Source organism: Pelophylax lessonae, assembly GCF_965119305.1.
Source record: "Pelophylax lessonae genome assembly, chromosome: 1".
In the NCBI taxonomy this organism is placed as follows: Eukaryota; Metazoa; Chordata; class Amphibia; order Anura; family Ranidae; genus Pelophylax; species Pelophylax lessonae.
In genome coordinates, this window is record NC_138768.1 from 34,045,493 (window position 1) to 34,066,830 (window position 21,338).

At 44.9% G+C, this 21,338-nt stretch overlaps 1 protein-coding gene across 1 annotated transcript in view; it reads left to right on the forward strand.

Annotated features, from left to right (window-relative positions):
- The window catches only part of ATOSB (atos homolog B), a 72,741-nt gene that overhangs the window by 18,676 nt on the left and 32,727 nt on the right, over window positions 1-21,338 (forward strand). Inside the window, exons 2-3 of the mRNA XM_082256366.1 lie at window positions 5,590-5,793; window positions 9,329-10,628. Coding sequence (XP_082112492.1) covers window positions 5,717-5,793; window positions 9,329-10,628 — 1,377 coding nt within the window. The 5' untranslated portion in view covers window positions 5,590-5,716. The remainder of the gene's footprint in view (window positions 1-5,589; window positions 5,794-9,328; window positions 10,629-21,338) is intronic.

The following is a 21,338-nucleotide window of genomic DNA, read 5'->3' on the forward strand; positions in this document are numbered from 1 at the left end:
TGGCAATCTTCTTATAGCGACCCCTAGCCACGCACTTATTCGTTTGTACCTTCATTCAGGGGGCTCCACATGTACGGTCTCTTTTCCCACCATTTAGTACTTTCGGTTCTCCAGAAACCTCCATTTGAGAATATTTGGGAGATTCCCTTGCCTACGTTATCCCAGAAGGTGACATTCTTGATGGCTGTTACCTCCGCCCACAGGGTATCGGAATTGGCGGCATTCTCCTGTTGCAGTCACTATTTAGTGGACCCAAGGGATAAAGTGGTTCTTCGTCCCTGTCCATCATTCCTGCCCAAAGTCTCTGACTTTCATTGGAATGATGTCATTGTGTTGCCTTCCTTGTGTCCCAAGCCGGCTCATCCCAGGGAATTTGCTTTGCGTACCTTGGATGTGGTTCGTGTGATTCGGGTGTCTCTGGCAGCAACTGAGTCCTTTTTTGGAAGTGAGACTCGCTTTTTGTGTTTACGGACGGACCAAGGAAAGGGCTGGCCGCTTCTTCGGCTATTATCTCCAGATATCAAATGATGTGGCATCCTTTCATTCCTAACGCACATATATGTATGTATTAGTTGGACTGCCTGTGCAACCTCTAGCAAGGGGTCTTCAAACAGTGGCCTTCCAGTTGTTCAGGGACTACAACTCCCATCATGCCTAGTCATGTCTGTGAATGTCGGAGTTTTACAATGCCTCATGAGATGCGTAGTTCCACAACAGCTGGAGGGCTGCAGTTTGAGGATCCCTGGTCTATAGGGTCCAGGTATCGTCCCATGCTACCAGTAGTGACACTGACCCTAACCAAATGCAAAACGAGTGAAAAACAGTCAGAAAAGATGAGTAGGGCAAAAAAAATGTCAGTGGCTTCAACCTGTAAAACCATTTCTGTTTTTGGAGGTTGTCTCATTGTTGCCCATCTAGTGCACCTGGTAATTTCATTAACTCCAAAGCAGCTGAAACTGATTTAACAACCTCTTCTGCTACTTAACTGACCAGGTCAATATCCCAGGAGTTTAGCTGTCTTGATGCTATATTCTGATTAAAAAGTGGTCCTTCAAATTTTCTGAGGTGTGTGTGTGTGTGTGTGTATATATATATATATATATATATATATATATATATATATATATATATATATATATATATATATATATATATATATATATATATATATATATATATATATATATATATATATATATATATATGTGGATATAGGGTGTGGATCACATGACAAATGACAATTAAATTGCTATATTGTGATTGGCTGGCCTCCAAGGCAGGAAAGGGATGTTTATAATTCTAAATGGGTAACCAGTCCTATATAGTATATTATATACATAATATTATTCTATGCAATTATGTCATAATTATATATACCGTATATATATATATATAGTACAGACCAAAAGTTTGGACACACCTGTGTGTATATATATATATATATATATATATATATACACACACACATATACATACACACACACACTAATATATATATATATATATATATACACACACACACACACACAGGTGTGTCCAAACTTTTGGTCTGTACTAATATATATATATATATATATATATATACGGTATATATAATTATGACATAATTGCATAGAATAATATTATGTATATAATATACTATATAGGACTTGTTACCCATTTAGAATTCTAAACATCCCTTTCCTGCCTTGGAGGCCAGCCAATCACAATATAGCAATTTAATTGTCATTTGTCATGTGATCCACACCCTCCTGAATCATAAAGCAACCCTGACATTTACTCCACATATACTCTGCATAATGACTTTTTTTTTTCCTTTTCATTACAAAAAAAAAGGATCAGAATTGTCAAACCAAATTATAGGTCTACTATAAAAGGTTTGTTTAAAGATTCTTTGTGATGGACGCAATTGAATAGAAAAAACACCAAGCATGTCTGTGCAATGCAACTTTTTTGTGAAATAAAAAAAATAAAAAAAACACCAGGTACAAAACCTTTATATCGTAAAGAAAAAAAAATAGCTATATAATTTATTATACTGCCATCTAAAAAAGGTTGAATAAATCAAATTCTAGTACATGGGACCCCACTTCAATACATGCGGTAATAATAGTGCTAATGTTATGTTTTGTATTGAAGTGGAGGATTGCATACAATATAATTGGGTTTAATTTAACCTTTTTAGATGGAGTAAAATAAATTATACAGCTTTTATAACAACATAAAAAACTAAAGAGGTTTTGTGCTTGCTGTTTTATTTTATTTTTTTTTCTATACAACTGGGTCCATCCGAAAGAACGTTCAACCCAGGGGGTGTCCAACATTTGACCTTCCCGGGCCTACATTGGAAGAAGAGGAATTGTCTTGGACCGCACATAAATTACATGAAGAATAAGGAGAGCTGATAAGCAGAAAAAGTCAGGCAGATCACAAGTTATTGATCACGGATATAAATAATGTACTAATCTGAATATTCAAACATCTTTTTTTTTTTTTCCCATTGTTTTATTATAAAAGTAAGTGCGATATTTGACATTTGGTTTTTGATAACTAAATGTATCAATATCTGGTCTGATGGCTGTAGTAGCAATTCTAAAATTGATTTTCAAGGTGCTCATCAGATATTTTGGTTCTAATTTTGCCGTTTGTGTGCTTCATCCTTAAAAATAGTTGCTCACAAATATCGGTGCTGCCAAAAACTGATGACGTGAATAAGTGCCGGTTCACATATATGCGATGCGGGAACCCTGTGAATCCTCTGCGGGTTCCCGCATTGCATTCTAATCAGACAGTTCACACTGCCATATGCTAATTGCTGGGGGTATCAATACACAGTTAGAAAAAGTTGCAAAAATGTTGGAACCGGCGCTACCACTTTAAATCGTGCATGTGCAAATTAGAAAAGTGCATATAGTGCTAAAAGTGCACGCAATAAGATATAATATAAAATAAAATATAAAATAATATAATATAAAGTGCTACGTGCTATTTATGGGCTGTGCTTAGTGTACCATACTGTAAACATCATATGTTATACATATAAAGTGCCGAGTGCTGATAATGCCAAAAACCACGTGTAGTGATTAAAGAACCAAATAAACAAGGAAAGTATGGCGTCGGTAGATGACCCACCAAAACACCGCTGCTTACCACACTCTTTCGGCCGATGCCTTGACACTTCTCGGTCACTAAAATAAAGGATAAGCCTCCATTGCATAGCATATGTTATGTCAACCGAATTAACGTAGCATCCACTCACAGTTAGGGAGTTCACTGTCAGCTTGAGAGGTGTTCGCTGGACCGCTTCCGCGTTCCACCGGCTCAAACCACCGTTCCCGGAAGTGACGTATGGAGCGTGATCAGATGACGTCGTATGACGAAACGCGTAGGGCGTGGTTTGTGTACGTCAATACGTCACTTCCGGGAACGGTGGTTTGAGCCGGTGGAACGCGGAAGCGGTCCAGCGAACACCTCTCAAGCTGACAGTGAACTCCCTAACTGTGAGTGGATGCTACGTTAATTCGGTTGACATAACATATGCTACGCATGCAGCTGACGAAAAATCTGACTTTTATACGTTTTATCTTCCCAAACAAAAAGATCTTCCACTCTTCACAATCACGCCTTAGTCCCGGATCACACTATAGCGATGTCAGACATCGCATGCGATTCGGCACGCACTGCTCTGAAAGTCACATGCGATGTCTGTGCAATGCAAATTCAGCCATACAGATTGTATGGCTGAATTTGCTTAAGATTCAGACAGAACACGCACAGGACCCTTTTTTGGGTCCACAGCAGAATTGGATCGCATGGTGGATCACACCAATGCAATCTGATTCATGTAAGAACTGACAGTTCGCACTGCGATATGCGAACTGATCTGCGGGTGTCATTAACTGTGTATTGATAAAGAAAAAGGGACTGTATACCAGCGCTATGGAGTTTTCATGTGTACTGAATCAGGCTTAAATGGTGGTGTAAGCTGCCTCCAACCTACCTGAGGTAGTAAAAATAGAAAAAGTTGCAAAAATGTTGGAACCGGCGCTACCACTTTAAATCGTGCATGTGCAAATTAGTGTTCGCTAAGTATACACACATTTGTTTTGCAAAGAATGAAAAAAATAAAAAAAATTTTAAGCAAGATTTTCAATTGTGTTGGGCTGTATTTATAGCAGGTTTGGCCCTTCAGCCGCAGGTTGGACACCACCGCTTTAAACATTTTAAACATTTTTTCTTATTTTAGTAGACATAGAATTTTGATTTGACAATCCTGATCCTTTTTATTATTGGTTAATTGACATTAATCATGTACTGTTTCTATACAACTGGGTCCATTGCAAAGAGCCTTTCAAAGTACAGTATTTTCTTAGGGTCTAATCTATTTAATGCAAGAGTGTCCAAACGAAGGCCCTCCAGCTGTTGCGGAACTACACGTCCCATGAGGCATTGTAACATTGCCATTCACAGACATAACTAGGCATGGTGGGAATTTTAGCTCCTGAACAGCTGGAGGGCCATAGTTTGGACACCCCTGATTTAATGAAAAATGTGATAGAACACCTTTGGGGTGAATTAGAGTGCAGACTGCGAGCCAGGCCTTCTCTCCAACATCAGTGCCTGACTTCACCAATGCACTTCTGGAAGAATGGTCAAACATTCCCATAGACACTCCTAAACCTTGTGGACAGCCTTCCCAGAAGAGTTGAAGCTGTTATAGCTGCAAAGGGTGGGCCAACTCAATATTGAACCCTACGGACTGAGACTGGGATGCCATTAACGTTCATGTGCGTGTAAAGGCAGGCGTCCCAATACTTTTGGTAATATACTGTATGTGGGCCTACACCAGAATTAGGTCTATGGTAATATAGTGTACACCAGGGATATGCAAGCTGTGGCCCTCCAGCTGTTGCAAGTCCCATCATGCCTCTGCCTCTGGGTGTCATGCTTGTGGCTGTCAGTCTTTCTATGCCTCATGTGACTTCCCAAACTGCCCATGATGATATACTGGTGTAATTTTTGACAGGGGGTCCTTTTTATAAAGCTGGACTTTCATTTAATATATGTCAATAGCTCCAAAGAATATAAATGCACTCACTGTGCTTGCTGCAAACCCAGATCTTGGCATTTAAAAATAGCAGTCACATCATCGCTGTGCTGTACATAGCCTGTGCAGAGCTGTGGGAGGGGTCCAGCAGGCTCCACCCACTGCAGGCTGCCTGCAGAAAACTACAGGAGGGGGTGGAGACCAGACCTGTCACCCTGCACAAGGAGAGATAGCAGCAGTGACCGGTCTTTAATAAAGGAAGCTCCTACACACTGGGAAAGTTCAACACTGGATGAGTGCCCAGATCTGGAAGAAATACACAAAGATCACTAAGATTCAAGTTGGGCAGAGTTGGGAATTTGGGTACAGAGGATTTGCAGCATCCCCCAGATATTAGCAGATAGGTGTTAAAGGACTCTTCTAATACAGATCACTGCATTTGCTTAGATTTACCAAGTGTGTCGCGTTCTTTAACCTTAAGCAAGTGCATAATATGTGTCTCATTGCGCCATTTCTTTTTTGTCTTTCCATTCTTTTTGCAGTCATCTTGGACCACAGCAGCGCTGCTTCTGATTGGAGGGTTCCTCTCCGGTATGGTGTGGAGTGAAGCTCTGAGCCTGCGTTTGGTTCGCAGTTGTAGGTGCCAGTATGAGCGGACTCACCAGCTAGATGTGCCAGGGAAGGAGCGTCCTAGGTGCCAAAGACGGGGCATCATACTGCCACAGGCAGCGCACATACGTAAAGGGGTAAGTCTCTGGGGGGGGGGGGGGAGATGGAGAGCATTTTAACAGGTAAAAAGGATGGTAGCCCCCATGGGCTTGAAGAAGAGTGTGTCATTTTTGCCATTGTCAGCCATGGGGTGAAGAGTTCCTAGGACCTGTGTAGGGTTCCACTAATACAGTGGCATGCAAAAAATAAGTGTAGTAGATGGCAGGGCCGCTGATATAAGGCAGTACAGCCAACCCTCCTGTACTGGGCCTGGGCCCCATCACTTTAAAAGGGGGACCAGGGCTACAGCCAACCCTCCTGTACTGGGCCTTGGCCCCATCAGTTCAAAAGGGGGACCAGAGCTACAGCCAACCCTCCTGTACTGGGCCTGGGCCCCATCCCTTCAAAAGGGGACCAGAGCTACAGCCAACCCTCCTGTACTGGGCCCCAGCACTTCAAAAGGGGGACCAGGGCTACAGCCAACCCTCCTGTACTGGGCCTGGGCCCCATCACTTCAAAAGGGGGACCAGGGCTACAGCCAATCCTCCTGTACTGGGCCTGTGCCCCATCACTTCAAAAGGGGGACCAGGGCTACAGCCAATACTCCTGTACTGGGCCTGGGCCCCATCACTTCAAAAGGGGGACCAGGGCTACAGCCAACCCTCCTGTACTGGGCCTGTGCCCCATCACTTCAAAAGGGGGACCAGGGCTACAGCCAATCCTCCTGTACTGGGCCTTGGCCCCATCCCTTCAAAAGGGGGACCAGGGCTACAGCCAACCCTCCTGTACTGGGCCTTGGCCCCATCCCTTCAAAAGGGGGACCAGAGCTACAGCCAACCCTCCTGTACTGAGCCTGGGCCCCATCCCTTCAAAAGGGGGACCAGGGCTACAGCCAACCCTCCTGTACTGGGCCTCATCACTTCAAAAGGGGGACCAGGGCTACAGCCAACCCTCCTGTACTGGGCCTCATCACTTCAAAAGGGGGACCAGGGCTACAGCCAATCCTCCTGTACTGGGCCTGGGCCCCATCACTTCAAAAGGGGGACCAGGCCTACAGCCAATCCTCCTGTACTGGGCCTGGGCCCCATCACTTCAAAAGGGGGACCAGGGCTCCTGCTGAGCAGGAGGGCGGGCTGAACTGTCCTATTGCAGACACTGTTCTGGTGTTTTATTTTAAATGGGGATGGGAGAAGGGAAGAGTGGGATACTCCAGATTAACTATTCACAAGTTGCGAGGACTCCTATCTGATGATGCAGCCAGGCTGCTGATCCACCTTGCCACTTAGGTAGATTTGGATTTAACCACTTTACAACCGCCCGCCGCTCCTGGGCAAACCAACGTAGCTATACGTCAGTTGCGAGCAGGAGGCAAGGGGGCGAGCGTGCGCCGCCAGCGGTGAGCTTCCACCCCCGCTCGTCAGCGGGGAAGCCGATGCAGTGGGCAGGCTGCTCCGATTGCCGCCTGACACCCACGATCGTTCACCTCTGACCGTTCTTCTCCCTGGAATGATCATAGAGCCCATGTGATCCTTCTATATAGGATCACATGTCTCTATGGTCATTTCAGAAGCCACGCCCCCCACAGGGTTAACCCCTTCGCTGCCAGTGTCATTATTACAGTAAAAGTGCATATTTATAGCACTGATTACTGTAGTAATGTCACTGGTACCCCCAAAAGTGTCAAAAATGTCAGTTAGGGGTCCGATCTGTCTGCCGCAATGTCGCAGTACCGCAAAAAATCGCAGATTGCCGCCATTACTAGTAAAAAAATAAAAAACAATAAAAATGACAATCTTTCCTGTAGTTAGTAGACGCAATAACTTTTGCGCAAACCAATCAAAATACACTTATTGCGATTTTGGGGGGAAAAAAAATATATATTTTATATAGCAGAATGTGAAAAACATTGTTTTTTTTTTTCCCCAAAATTGTCGCTCTTTTTTTTGTTTAAAGCGCAAAAAATAAAAATCACACAGGTGATCAAATACCACCAAAAGAAAGCTTGGTTTGTGGGAAAAAAAATTACATCAATTTTATTTAGGTACAGCGTCGCACGACCGTGCAATTGTCTGTTAAAATAACGCAGTGCCGAATCGCAAAATATGGCCTGGTCAGGAAGGGGGCAAATCCTTCTGGTCTTAAAGTGGTTAAGTCTCTTGGTGGAAGACTTCCACATTTATCTTCGGGACACTCTCTCCTTAGTTTCCCCTTTCTTGACTGACACCCATCCACTGACTATCCTACTTTTGGGATGCCCCCCCCCCCTCAGGCCAGGCCCCTTGACACAATCCCCAGTACTCACGATTCTGTTTTTCTCCAGTGTCTCCCCACTCAGCTTTCCTGGACCTCTGGGTTCAGCTCCGTTCCTCTGGTCCCGAGGCCGTCCGCCTGTGACCACGTGCCACTGCTACAGAGGAGGAGGCAGCCGCCACTCTCCCTCCGGAACTCTACTCTCCAGCCAAAGACCCCGCAGCACATGTGCTCCTGGCTTTTATACAGTATCCCAGAATGCACCGAGACAGCCAGTCTCTACCAATCACCAGGACTGTATCAAAGCCTATGTATCCATTGGTCAGGTTTCCTTCCACTGTCCAACATGCCTCCCTATTGGACCAGTGTGAAAACACTATCTAGACTCAATGAATCACACACTGAGCTGACCTCACTCACAGATCCTGCTCTCTGCTAGACAGAAAGCAATACAGATTTCCCTGCTGCTCCTCTGATAGGCAGACAGAGCCAAAAACTAAACTTACTCTCTAGCACCTACCTAGGAGGGTGCTAAATCAGGTAGGCTGGATGGGGTCTCATGATTTCTAACAGCAGTCCTGGTGGATGGTATGAATTTGTTCTAGAGGGGCACAGAATAATTGCATTGGGGTGATTGCTTTTAGGTGACAGTAAATATCATGGGCAATATGCATGATATTTACTGGCCCAATAGTTTTAGACTCTATCAGGTTTCAGTGCTGTCTCTGTCCCCAAGGTAGGGGAATTTTCCCCTTTCTTTGTTGTCACCAAGACAGGAATAAGTGTCGGTTCACACTATGGCGATCCAACTTCGGGGGCGACCTGTGAAGTCGCGTGCACCGCGACTTCGGCGCTACTTGCATGGACTTCACATAATGGAAGTCAATGCAAGTCGCTCCGATGTCGCCCTGAAGTAGTACAGGAACTATTTTCTAAGTCAAAGCGACTTGAGTCGCTCCTATTAGAACGGTTCCTGTAGCACAGAATGGACCACGACTTGTCAGGTTGACAAGTCGCGGTAGTGTGAACCTGGGACTAAGGGGAAATCACACAAAAGTGTGTCGAGGGCCACTGATGATTCCCCTTCTGAAAATTCTGGTTGCTTGGAACGAATACCAAAACTTTAACTTGGAAGAAGTAAAGAGATCCAGAGTTCAGTTCTGATTTTTTATTCCCCCCCCCCCCCCTAAGTTTCAGAATAACTAAAGCCAAGCAGCTAGCATTTTCAGGACGACATCCACAATGGCTTCCCCATATTTTGTTAATGACTTGTCTTATTCCATTCGGTAGACTTATTGACTTTTTGCTGTTTTCTCTCCTCAGATGCAGATCACTCTGGAGTTTGTTGGGTTTGTGTAAGCCACTCCATAGAGGCTGTCCACTGGCCCTATCCATAGGTTCCCAGCTACCCTGGAGCTTGTCCATTTCTCCTGCCAATCCCAGTATTTGGAGGCTCCTCTGTGTTAGATCCATGAGGCACATCCAGATGGACACACCACCGAAGGAGGAGGCAGGTGGTGAGAACAGGCAGCCTGCCCATGTTGACGCGCCATTTGCAGGCCAGGTTGGAGTTCTGAACGTTGCTCAGGACTGTAGGGTTGTTGTTGGTTACCCCGAAACGGAGAACAAACTCCAGAAAGTCTATCATGTATCTATAACATCTGATATCCCGGGGCCTAAAGCCATTTGCCGTCAAGCCTTGAAGAGAGGTCCTCCGGACCAGCTTCCGGAGCCTGCGAGGAGCCCAAGGAGAACCATGTGGGGCCAGTCAAGGAGTGACTGCCCACCTGGACATGGTCAGTCAGATGGGGACTATCCGAGTAGCTCACTTGTTGATGATGAAGATGATCAGGACATGTTTGAGGATGGATTGCTTTCAGAAGAGATACCAATGTGCAGTTCCGCTCAGCATTTCTCCCATAGCGGACTGCGAGTCATTGAACACAGAGCGGAGGGCTTCCCTTCCAAGGATTCTCCTACTAGGAGAGTGACCTCTCCACCCCTTCATAAGGTCGGTTGTAGAAGGACTGAATCCCTCTCTCCTCCGCCCTGCACCACTTTGCACAGAAGCAGTCTGAAAGAGAGACAGCTGGGGAACTCTGAAGGACTGTCAATCGCCTCTGAATCCAATGGGACTAGTCTCTCATCTGACCCAAGGATTTCAGAGGCATCTACCAGCAACCAGCACATACTTGATCTTGATTTGCACAACATTGCACATACAGAGACGTTGGTGGAAAAGTTAGAAGAAGACAGCCCTGGTGGCAGTCATGGCTGTGCCAATGGCAACTTTGTTGCTAAAGAAGCATCTAAGGAGGCTTCTAAAGTCTATGTAGAAGATGGGAAGCTGCCCACTGCTGATGGCGAAGACCTGAATTCCTTGGAGAGGACTCCTCCTGGGGCCGCCCGCCTGGGCACCTCTGGAAGCAGCAACGTTGCAGTGAAGAGAAAACTACTTCCATCCACCGAGACTGGGGACTCTTGTTCTGACGACGAAGGACCTGGGAAGAGATGGAAGGGAGCTGAGACCTGCCAGGCCCTTCGTGGATCTTGCAGAAGCACTGACTCCAAGGGGGCTCCTTTCTGGAACCATCTTTTGCCATCATCACGCAATGCTCAAAAGGTAAGACTATTTATTGTTGGCATGTGACTTTTTTTTTTTTTTTTTAATAGATTTCTTTAAAATTATTTTTTGTCTTCTTAAAACTCAGAGACGTTAGATTGGCTCCTTCATCGTAGGTTCAGTTAGGTGACTTGGCCAGTATGCCTGAACTGTCACTTTTCAGGTTGGCTGAGGTGGTTTTTTTTTTTTTTTTTTGTTCAGTCCATGATGAAATTCTCCACCCAACCCTTTTGTGGGTGGAATACCTCAAGCAGAAGCTAACTGTTCAAAGCAGTGTTGGAGTCCACCACTTTTAAATACTGCTCCATGAGTTCCTCCACTAAGTTCCATGGCTTCTTGTACACCAGACGCCATCATTTTCTGTCTTATTAAAACTCAGAGACGTTAGATTGGCTCATTCAGCAGAGGTTTGGTTTGGTGACTTGGCCAGTATGCCTGAACCATCTTTTTTTTTTTTTTTTTTTTTTTTTTTTTTTAGGTTGGCTGATTTGTTTTTTTTTTTTTTTTTTAAGTTTGGCCCATGATGAAAGTTCTCTACCCATAACTTACAATCAATGGTGTATTTTGGCTTTGTGCAGCCCCCCCCTCCAAAATTGAAGGACTACAAGTCCCAGCATGAACCCCTGAGAGCTCACGAGAGGGAGTGAGAGAGAGGGGGTGGGTGAGAGAGAGAGGGGGATGAGGGAGGGCTTGGAGAGAGGGGGGGTTGAGAGAGAGAGAGAAAGGGCGGATGAGAGAGAGAGAAAGGGCGGATGAGAGAGAGAGAAAGGGCGGATGAGAGAGAGAGAAGGGATGAGGCAGTGGGGGGATGAAAGAGAGAGGGGGATAAGAGAGGGCGGATGAGAGAGAGAGAAAGGGCGGATGAGAGAGAGAGAAAGGGCGGATGAGAGAGAGAAAGGGGGGATGAGAGAGAGAGAAGGGATGAGGCAGTGGGGGGGATGAAAGAGAGAGGGGGATAAGAGAAAGGGCGGATGAGAGAGAGAAAGGGGGGATGAGAGAGAGAGAAGGGATGAGGCAGTGGGGGGGATGAAAGAGAGAGGGGGATAAGAGAAAGGGTGGATGAGAGAGAGAGGGGGGATGAGAGAGAGAGAGGGGGGATGAGAGAGAGAGAGAAGGGGGATGAGAGAGAGAGAGAAGGGGGATGAGAGAGAGAGAGAAGGGGGATGAGAGAGAGAGAGAGAGAGAGAGAGAGGGGGGATGAGAGAGAGAGAGAGGGGGGATGAGAGAGAGAGAGAGGGGGGATGAGAGAGAGAGAGAGGGGGGATGAGAGAGAGAGAGAAGGGGGATGAGAGAGAGAGAAGGGGGATGAGAGAGAGAGAGAGAGAGGGCGGATGAGAGAAAGGGGGATGAGAGAGAGAGAAGGGGGATGAGAGAGAGAGAGAGAGGCCAGATGAGAGAAAGGGGGATGACCAAGAAATAGAGAGGGAGTGAGAGAGAGGGGTGAGGGAGAGAGAGAGCGGGGGGGGTGTGAGAGAGAGAGCAGGGGGGGGGGTGAGAGGGGGGGAGAGAGGTGGCTCTAGCAACCAGTGGCCAATAGAGTCTCAGGGTGGAGGGGGGTGGCTTTTTTGCTGCCTCCTGCAATCTGCTGCCCTAGGCCTGGGCCTTGTTGGCCTAGGCCAAAATACAGCACTGCTTACAATGTTTGTGGGTGGAATACCTCAAGCAGAAACAAACTCTTCTAAGCGGTCTTGGGGTTCACCACTTTTAAATACTGCTCCAAGAGTTCCTATGCTGAGTTCTGTGGCTTCTTGTACACCAGATCATTTTAAAGTGGAACTTTAGGCAGAGAATTAAGTCTTCCTAGATTACTTCAGGCTGGCCCCCTTTACAGGTATAGCTATGTAAAACATTTACAGTAAGTGCCTATACTGTTTAAAATCCAGTAATACATGGTCTCACCCTGCTCTGCACATATTCAGTTGCTCTCTATTTTTAGGGACTGTGCTAAATTTGTAGAGGCTGATCTGCTGACAGCCTAAATATTTACTGCTGCTCAGGGGCTCTGGGCTTCAGCAAACAAAATGGCAACTTCTGGCTAGAAGAAACACGAGCAATGCTGGAGGACATTTACAGAAAACACTCATTTTGGTGGCATAATTATTATGGAATGCATGTTCCTTGCTAAAGAACATTATTTTTATCAGGTTTTTATGGGTAAAGTTCTGTTTTAACCTACTAATATTTTGCCTTTCCTGATCCCTCCTTTTTCCTCTTATCATTATCAACCAATAGAATTTGAAAACCTTTTTATTTCCAATACATACGTGTGCTTCTCTATACAATGCAGGCAGACCAAGGCGGAGGGGATGGCAGAACTCCTCTCAAGATCCCTTAGTCCCACTTCTATTTCCTGATGCCAACATGGCAGCGTACATGCGATATTGCTCCTCCCCTTTCTCCGCCCACAGGACCTGTTTAAATCTATAAAAGAAAAGCTAAAGCAACCTCCCCCATCCATATATCAATGGACTTTGAGGGAATGACGGTCCAGGCTTCCATGTCCATTGTAATAAAGTTTGGTTATGCATTTTTAGCTCTCCCTGTTTAGCTCACAGGTATGCGGCCATGTTGGCGTCAGGAAAATGGAAAATTTGTATCAAATACTTACCGTAATTTTCCTTTCCTGATGGACTCCATGGCAGCATACGAACCCTCCCTTTTTTTTTTTTTTTTTAATCTTTTTTTTTTACGGAGAATGGGGGAGGTTTCCTTTTTATAGATTAAACAGGCCCTGTGGGTGGATATAGGGGCGGAGCTATATCACATGTATGCTGCCATGGATTGGCGTCAGGAAAGGAAAATTACAGTAAGTATTTGATACAACTTTCCATCTTTTGCTTTCCCTGGCTCCTTCCTTCTATTTTAAGTACTCACCTTACTTTAGACCCAGTGATGTCATCACTGGGGCCCTGGACTTCTCTATGCAATGCAGGCAGATCATGGCGGGGGGGGGGGGGCGACTGGCCAGGTGCCTTTCCTGAAAACATCTCAGCCTCCTGCCTCAGTACTCCTCCCTTCTGATGCAAGCATTGGCAGGCTCATTGGAAGAGTTATGCAAATCTAAAAACGGGTGGACATCAGTCTGGTAGGTTGTATTTGCATGCAGTCCACCCCAGGCAGGCTGTATTTGTGCGCAGAGCGCCCCCGGCAGGCTGTATTTGTGCACAGAGCGCCCCCGGCAGGCTGTATTTGTGCGCGGAGCGCCCCCGGCAGGCTGTATTTGTGCGCAGAGCGCCCCAGGCAGGCTGTATTTGTGCGCAGAGCGCCCCCAAGCAGGCTTGCGCCCCAGGCAAGCTGTATTTGCGCGCAGAGCTCCCCAGGCAGTTTGTATTTGCTTGCAGACCACTCCAGGCAGGCTGTATTTGCGCGCAGAGCGCTCCCCGGCAGGCTATATTTACGCGCAGAGTGCCCCGGGCAGGCTGTATTTGTGCGCGGAGCGCCCCCGGCAGGCTGTATTTGTGCACAGAGCGCCCCCAGGCAGGCTGTATTTGTGCGCAGAGCGCCCCCAGGCAGGCTGTATTTGCGCGCAGAGCGCCCCAGGCAGGCTTGCGCCCCAGGCAAGCTGTATTTGCGCGCAGAGCTCCCCAGGCAGTTTGTATTTGCTTGCAGACCACTCCAGGCAAGCTGTATTTGCGCGCAGAGCTCCCCAGGCAGTTTGTATTTGCTTGCAGACCACTCCAGGCAGGCTGTATTTGTGCGCAGAGCGCCCCCAGGCAGGCTGTATTTGTGCGCAGAGCGCCCCCAGGCAGGCTGTATTTGTGCGCAGAGCGCCCCCAGGCAGGCTGTATTTGTGCGCAGAGCGCCCCCAGGCAGGCTGTATTTGTGCGCAGAGCGCCCCAGGCAGGCTGTATTTGCGCGCAGAGCGCCCCAGGCAGGCTGTATTTGCGCGCAGAGCGCCCCAGGCAGGCTGTATTTGTGCGCAGAGCGCCCCAGGCAGGCTGTATTTGTGCGCAGAGCTCCCCCAGGCAGGCTGTATTTGTGCGCAGAGCGCCCCAGGCAGGCTGTATTTGCGCGCAGAGCGCCCCAGGCAGGCTTGCGCCCCAGGCAAGCTGTATTTGTGCGCAGAGCTCCCCAGGCAGTTTGTATTTGCTTGCAGACCACTCCAGGCAGGCTGTATTTGCGCGCAGAGCGCCCCCGGCAGGCTATATTTACGCGCAGAGTGCCCCGGGCAGGCTGTATTTGCACGCAAACCAGGTGAAAGGAAGGAAGGGAGGGTAAGAGGAACAGTAATGTATGGGAGGAAAGTGCTTAGATGATGCCGGACGTCCTCCAGCCAGATAATGAGGTGGGCTCTATCTGACCTTCTACAGCTTCTAATGCACAATGTGAGAAGCTCACAGTGTGTAGTGACATCAGAGTAAGCGGTTTGAGTACAGAAGAGAAGCTGGTAGAAGACTGAAGGGAAGGCGGATCTTACAGAATCCCGAGTCCTTCATAACAGCTGGAGGAAATCTCAAGGCGTATATATTTAGATTTCCAGGTATGCATGCAGCGCTATTTTTAGCATAAAAAAAGAAAAAACAGGTCTGCTGTATATCCAGCCGCCCATAATCTGCTGCTCTTTGGCTTTAATGAATGGATAATAAGTATTTGAACCAGGATAGTGGGGGGAGGAGGGGGGGGGGTTTACTAAAACTGGAGAGTGTAAAATCTGGTGCAGCTGTGCATAGAAACCAATCAGCTTCCAGCTTTTATTGTTAAAGCTTAGTTGAACAAACTGAAGTTAGAAGCTGATTGGCTCCCATGCACCAGATTTTCACCCTCCAGTTTTAGTAAATCAATCTCAGTGTGTATTCATCATGAAATGTAAAGTCTGATCTGTAATCACATTGTCATGTAGGACTGTCAGGAACTGCTGCGTTTCGTCACACATCTGTCACTTTACTTTATTTCCGGAGGTCATTTGAGAAATTTTGATTGCCAAACTTTTCCCGAATTCACTGAAACGAAGGGGGGGGGGGGGGGGAGAATTCACTGAAACAGCCCCGCCGCCATCCTAGGCTACAGCCCAGCGTGTGCAGAAGTAGAATTCCAGCCGCAACTATTTATTTATTTTTATTTTTTTTGGAGGATTTTATCCGTGTTCCTGCTGGGGAGATTTCCCTTCACTTCCTATTCTCGTGACACAACAGGAAGCGCAGAGCGTTCATTTGGAGATCCATCTAGAAGTATTCATTGCTGTCTGCGCTTCCATTGCAGAGTTTATGCTGCTTTTTTTTTGTGTCACCGGGACAGGAAGATGGGGGAAATCTCTCCAATGGGGACAGCAATATAAATATAGATGCTAGAATCTATTTTTCCTATATATTAACCCCTAAAACCATCCCATCACTATAAAATTGCAACTACCATTGCTTTATTCTCTGGGTTCTCTGCTTTCAGAAAAGATATCACGTTTTTTTTTTTTTTTTGGGGGGGGGGGGAGTGGGGGGAGGGGGGTGTTTAATGTGATTTTCTAGCAGAAAAAAATGCTGATTTTAACATGTAAATTGAATTTTCTTTTTTTTTTTCATTGCCCCAGTTAACAAGGGACTAAAGTATAAACGATCACCTTGTAAAATAACCCATTCAGGTTAAATTAGAAATGGAAAGGTAAAACATTTGGGTGTGTATATGTATGTGTGTAAATATATATGTGTGTGTATATATATATGTGTGTGTATGTATATGTGTATATATATATATATATATATATATATATATAATAAAAATTATTATATCTCCCTCTCCATCTCTATTTTTTTTTTTTTTTATTATTCTTTCTTAAAAACACACACACACACATATATATATATATATATATATATATATATATATATATATATATATATATATATATATATATATATATATATATATATAAAATTTTATAAGTGATCACATTCCCTCTAAGCTACTTATTCAGGGGAGAAACAGCAGTAGACTGGCCTTCCCAGTGAATGACACTGTGGGGGGGGGAGGGGTGTTAGGACAAAGTCTGATCATGGGAGGAGAGCAGGCTGAGTTCTCAGCACAGCTAGAGAACGGACAATGCTGTGTTCTTCTTCTGCTTAGTGTGGTCAGTTTTTAATAGGAAAGCAGAGGGACTGGCAGGAACACCAGAGGTTTCACATAAAGGAAGCAATACAAAGAGAACAGGAGACTTTCTCATACAAGTACTGTGCATGGTACAGCAGGCACATATCAGGAATAGGACATGTTGGGTTTATATATTCTTTAAAGCGTTGCTAAAAAAAGGCAATACTTATTTATTTTATTTTTTTCTTTCTTTTTTTTTTTTAATCTAGTCATCTAGTCTTGGATATGGAGAGTGGAGAGAGATTAAGAGATTAGACCCCCCCCCCCCTTTTCAGGTTTTTATTGCTGTCTGTGTCCCTGTTGGGGAGACCCCCCTTCTTGTCCTGTTTACCATTTCATTGAAAGTAAAAAAAAAAAATTCCCAAATTTTTGGGTTGTCCCCAGAAAAGTAATAGAGAGCAAATCTTCCGATGGGGACACTATAAATAAATAAATATATATATGTGTGTGTGTGTATGTGTGTATATGTGTGTGTATATATATATATATATGTATATATATATATATATATATATATATATGTATATATATATATATATATATATATATATATATATATATATATATATATATATATATATATATATATATATATATATATATATATATATATATATATATATATATATATATAAAATGTGTATTTGTTTTTGTTTTTTTTTTAAAGAAAGAATAATCCGGCTCCATTCACATGTAGGCGTTTTGGGGCGTTTTTCTGCTCTAGGATCAGCTCTCAAAACGCCCAACAAGACAAATCCTATTCATTTCAATGGCCCCTGTTCACATCTGAGCGTTTTGACGCTGTAAGCAAAACGCCCAACGCTCAAAAAAGTACATGAGCTTCTTTTTGGGCAGATTACAGGCATTTTCCATTGGTTTCTATTCAATCGAAAAACGCCTGCACAAAAAACGCCTGTAAATCGCGGTAAAAATCGCGTGAAAACGCTACGCTCAGGTGTGAATGTAGCCTAAAAAAAAGAGCTAGAGAGGGAGATATAATAATTTTTATTATTATTTATAATTTTTTTTATGTTTTTTTTTTTTTTTTTTTATTAAAATTAATCAAAAAAACAAAATTATATATTTATATATAATATAAATTTTTTTTTTTAAATTGAAAAAAAAATAAATAAAATTATAAGTAATAATAAAAAGTATGGACGTGCGCACACACACAAATAAAATATAATAAATATATTATATAAAAATTTGTGTCATTTTTATTATTTATAATTTTTTTTTTCTTATCCTTAATATTCTTTTTTTCTTATTATTTTTTTTTTTTTTGTGTATGTAGTGTTTCCTGACCTTCAGGGTATGGAATATTTCTCAGTGTATATTTACATTATTACTCCGTAGCAGAGTGTGAGCTTTCCTAATCTGTAATCACCAATTTTCTATGGAGGTGGTGGGAGGGGGAGGGACGGCATCCTTCAGGGGGGGGGGGGGGGGTAGTGCCCTGAGGTCAGGTGAGCACTGGGTAAGACTCTCTGTATTTCTTGCAGGCCCATTATTAATGTAACTTCTAGTAAACTGTTAAATACACATTTAAAGTACTCCTATAGGAGCTGTTTATCCGTTTAAGGCCTCATGCACCCAGGATATAAATATTTTTTTTTTTTTTTTGTTTTTTTCTGCCTCTGAACGCCCCTGTGTGTGCGTTGCTCTTTGTTGCACACATACTGTAGGGGTTTACAGGCGTTTAGGGACAGAAAAAAGCCCCACCACTTGCATGTTCAGAAGAAGAACACTTGGAAGAAAATGGCAAAGTCCTTAATACTGGGGGGGTCATTGCATTCTAATGTGTGGAATACATTCATATTCTGCCCTGCTGAAGTGTTAGTAGGTGACGGCACAGTTCACCCATCAGCTGGGCATGGCACGGGCGGTGAGGGGCCGGCAGATGGGTAACAGGTATGCGGATTCCTGGTGTGAGTGACACAAGTAGGTCACAGGGACAGTCCCAGAGAGTCGGGGTTAAAGGGCGAGCGGAGGTCGCTGGGTATTGTTGGTAGATGCTGTGCTCAGCAGGGATCAGTGTCATTCTCTATCCCGGGTCATTGCTGTCCTCCTGATATTCTCTGCACACACAATACACGCTTTATTCTGCCCCATCCCCGGCTCTGATACAGATAGGCCTGAAACAAGCATTCACCGGTTATACACATGCTTGTCCCAGGACAGGGGCCCCTGAGTAATGAGGGAAGGATCAGGATGAGGGCCCCAGGACCTCCGGCCCCTGGATAATGAAGAATCCGAGGCTTCGGTGTTCTCCCCCCACTGATCTCTTCTTTTGTTAATCCACAAGAGAAATGACAACATGGCTTGTAGAATCCTCCAGATTGTAGGAAAAATGTTTCTGGACATCTAAAATCTTTGCTCTGTCCATACACAGGAGGACATGGTGATCCAATCATCCCGTCATTGTGTCCTGCATTAGGGTGCGGGAATCTTTCTGTCTGTGTGAGAGATATATAGATTATATCTATTATATATTCGTATCTCACAAAAGTGAGTACACCCCTCACATTTGTGTAAATATTTTATTCTATCTTTTCATGTGACAACACTGAAGAAATGACACTTAGCTACAATGTAAAGTAGTGAGTGTACAGCTTGTATAACAGTGTAAATTTGCTGTCCCCTCAAAATAACTCAACACACAGCCATTAATGTCTAAACCGCTGGCAACAAAAGTGAGTACACCCCTAACTGTCAATATTTTGTGTGGCCACCATTATTTTCCAGCACTGCCTTAACCCTCTTGGCATGGAGTTCACCAGAGCTTCACAGGTTGTCACTGGAGTCCTCTTCCACTCCTCCATGATGACATCACGGAGCTGGTGGATGTTAGAGACCTTGTGCTCCTCCGCCTTCCATTTGAGGATGCCCCACAGATGCTCAATAGGGTTTAGGTCTGGAGACATGCTTGGCCAGTCCATCACCTTTACCCTCAGCTTCTTTAGCAGGGCAGTGGTCGTTTTGGAGATGTGTTTGGGGTAGTTATGTTGGAATACTGCCCTGCGACCCAGTCTCTGAAGTGAGGGGATCATGCTCTGCTTCAGTATGTCACAGTACATGTTGGCATTCATGGTTCCCTCAATGAACTGTAGCTCCCCAGTGCCGGCAGCACTCATGCAGCCCCAGACCATTACACCCCCACCACCATGCTTGACTGTAGGTAAGACACTCTTGTCTTTGTACTCCTCACCTGGTTGCCGCCACACACGCTTGACACCATCTGAACCAAATAAGTTTATCTTGGTCTCATCAGACCACAGGACATGGTTCCAGTAATCCATTCCTTAGTCTGCTTGTCTTCAGCAAATTGTTTGTGGGCTTTCTTGTGCATCATCTCTAGAAGAGGCTTCCTTCTGGGATGACAGCCATGCAGACCAATTTGATGCAGTGTGCGGCGTATGGTCTGAGCACTGAAAGGCTGACCCCCCCACCCCTTCATCCTCTGCAGCAATGCTGGCAGCACTCCTACATCTATTTCCCAAAGACAGCCTCTGGATATGACACCGAGCACATGCACTCAACTTCTTTGGTCCCCCATGCTGAGGTCTGTTCTGAGTGGAACCAGTCCTATTAAACCGTTGTATGGTCTTGGCCACCGTGCTGCAGCTCAGTTTCAGGGTCTTGGCAATCTTCTTATAGCCTAGGCCATATTTATGTAGAGCAACAATTCTTTTTTTCAGATCCTCAGAGAGTTCTTTGCTATGAGGTGCCATGTTGAACTTCCAGTGACCAGTATGAGGGAGTGAGAGCGATAACACCAAATTTAAAACACCTGCTCCCCATTCACACCTGAGACCTTGTAATACTAACGAGTCACATGACACCGGGGAGGGAAAATGGCTAATTGGGCCCAATTTGGACATTTTTACTTGGGTGTACTCACTTTTGTTGCCAGCGGCTTAAGCCTAGTACACACGCAACAATTTTTGGCCGACCGGTCATCCATCTTTTGTCCAGAGTGGTGTTTTGTTGGTTGGAATGTGCTCTAGACTGCACACGAATTTTCTCGCCCGACAGAATTCTACTTCAGAAGTGATGTCATGTGTTGGTTTGCTTTCTCTGTGTTCTTTCTTCTCTGAGCATGCCTAGTCTTGCTCATAGGAATTTTCCCTGTCAAAATCTGTACTGACTGCACGAAAATCGGTGTTTTGACGGCGGACAAAAATCTTATAGTCTGCACACCAGATTTTTTTCGGCCGAAAAGTCGGAGTCGGCTGTCGGAAGGATCATACTAACAAGCCGAAAATCGGCAGATCGGTCGTCGGACTAAAATTCCCTGCCGATTTTCGACGTGTGTGTACGGGGCTTTAGACATTAATGGCTGTGTGTTGAGTTATTTTGAGGGGACAGCAAATTTACACTGTTATACAAGCTGTACACTCACTACTTTACATTGTAGCAAAGTGTCATTTCTTCAGTGTTGTCACATGAGATACTGACTGTGTGTGCGTGTCATATTTTTTATTTATTTTTTTGTAATTCATCATAATTGAGCATTCTATCCTCACTTGTTTACACTTCCCTATAAGCCCCCGTTCACATAGGGGCGACGCTACTACGCACCGCGACCTCTGAGGTCGTGGTGCGAGCAGCGCGCCGCGACCTAGGAGC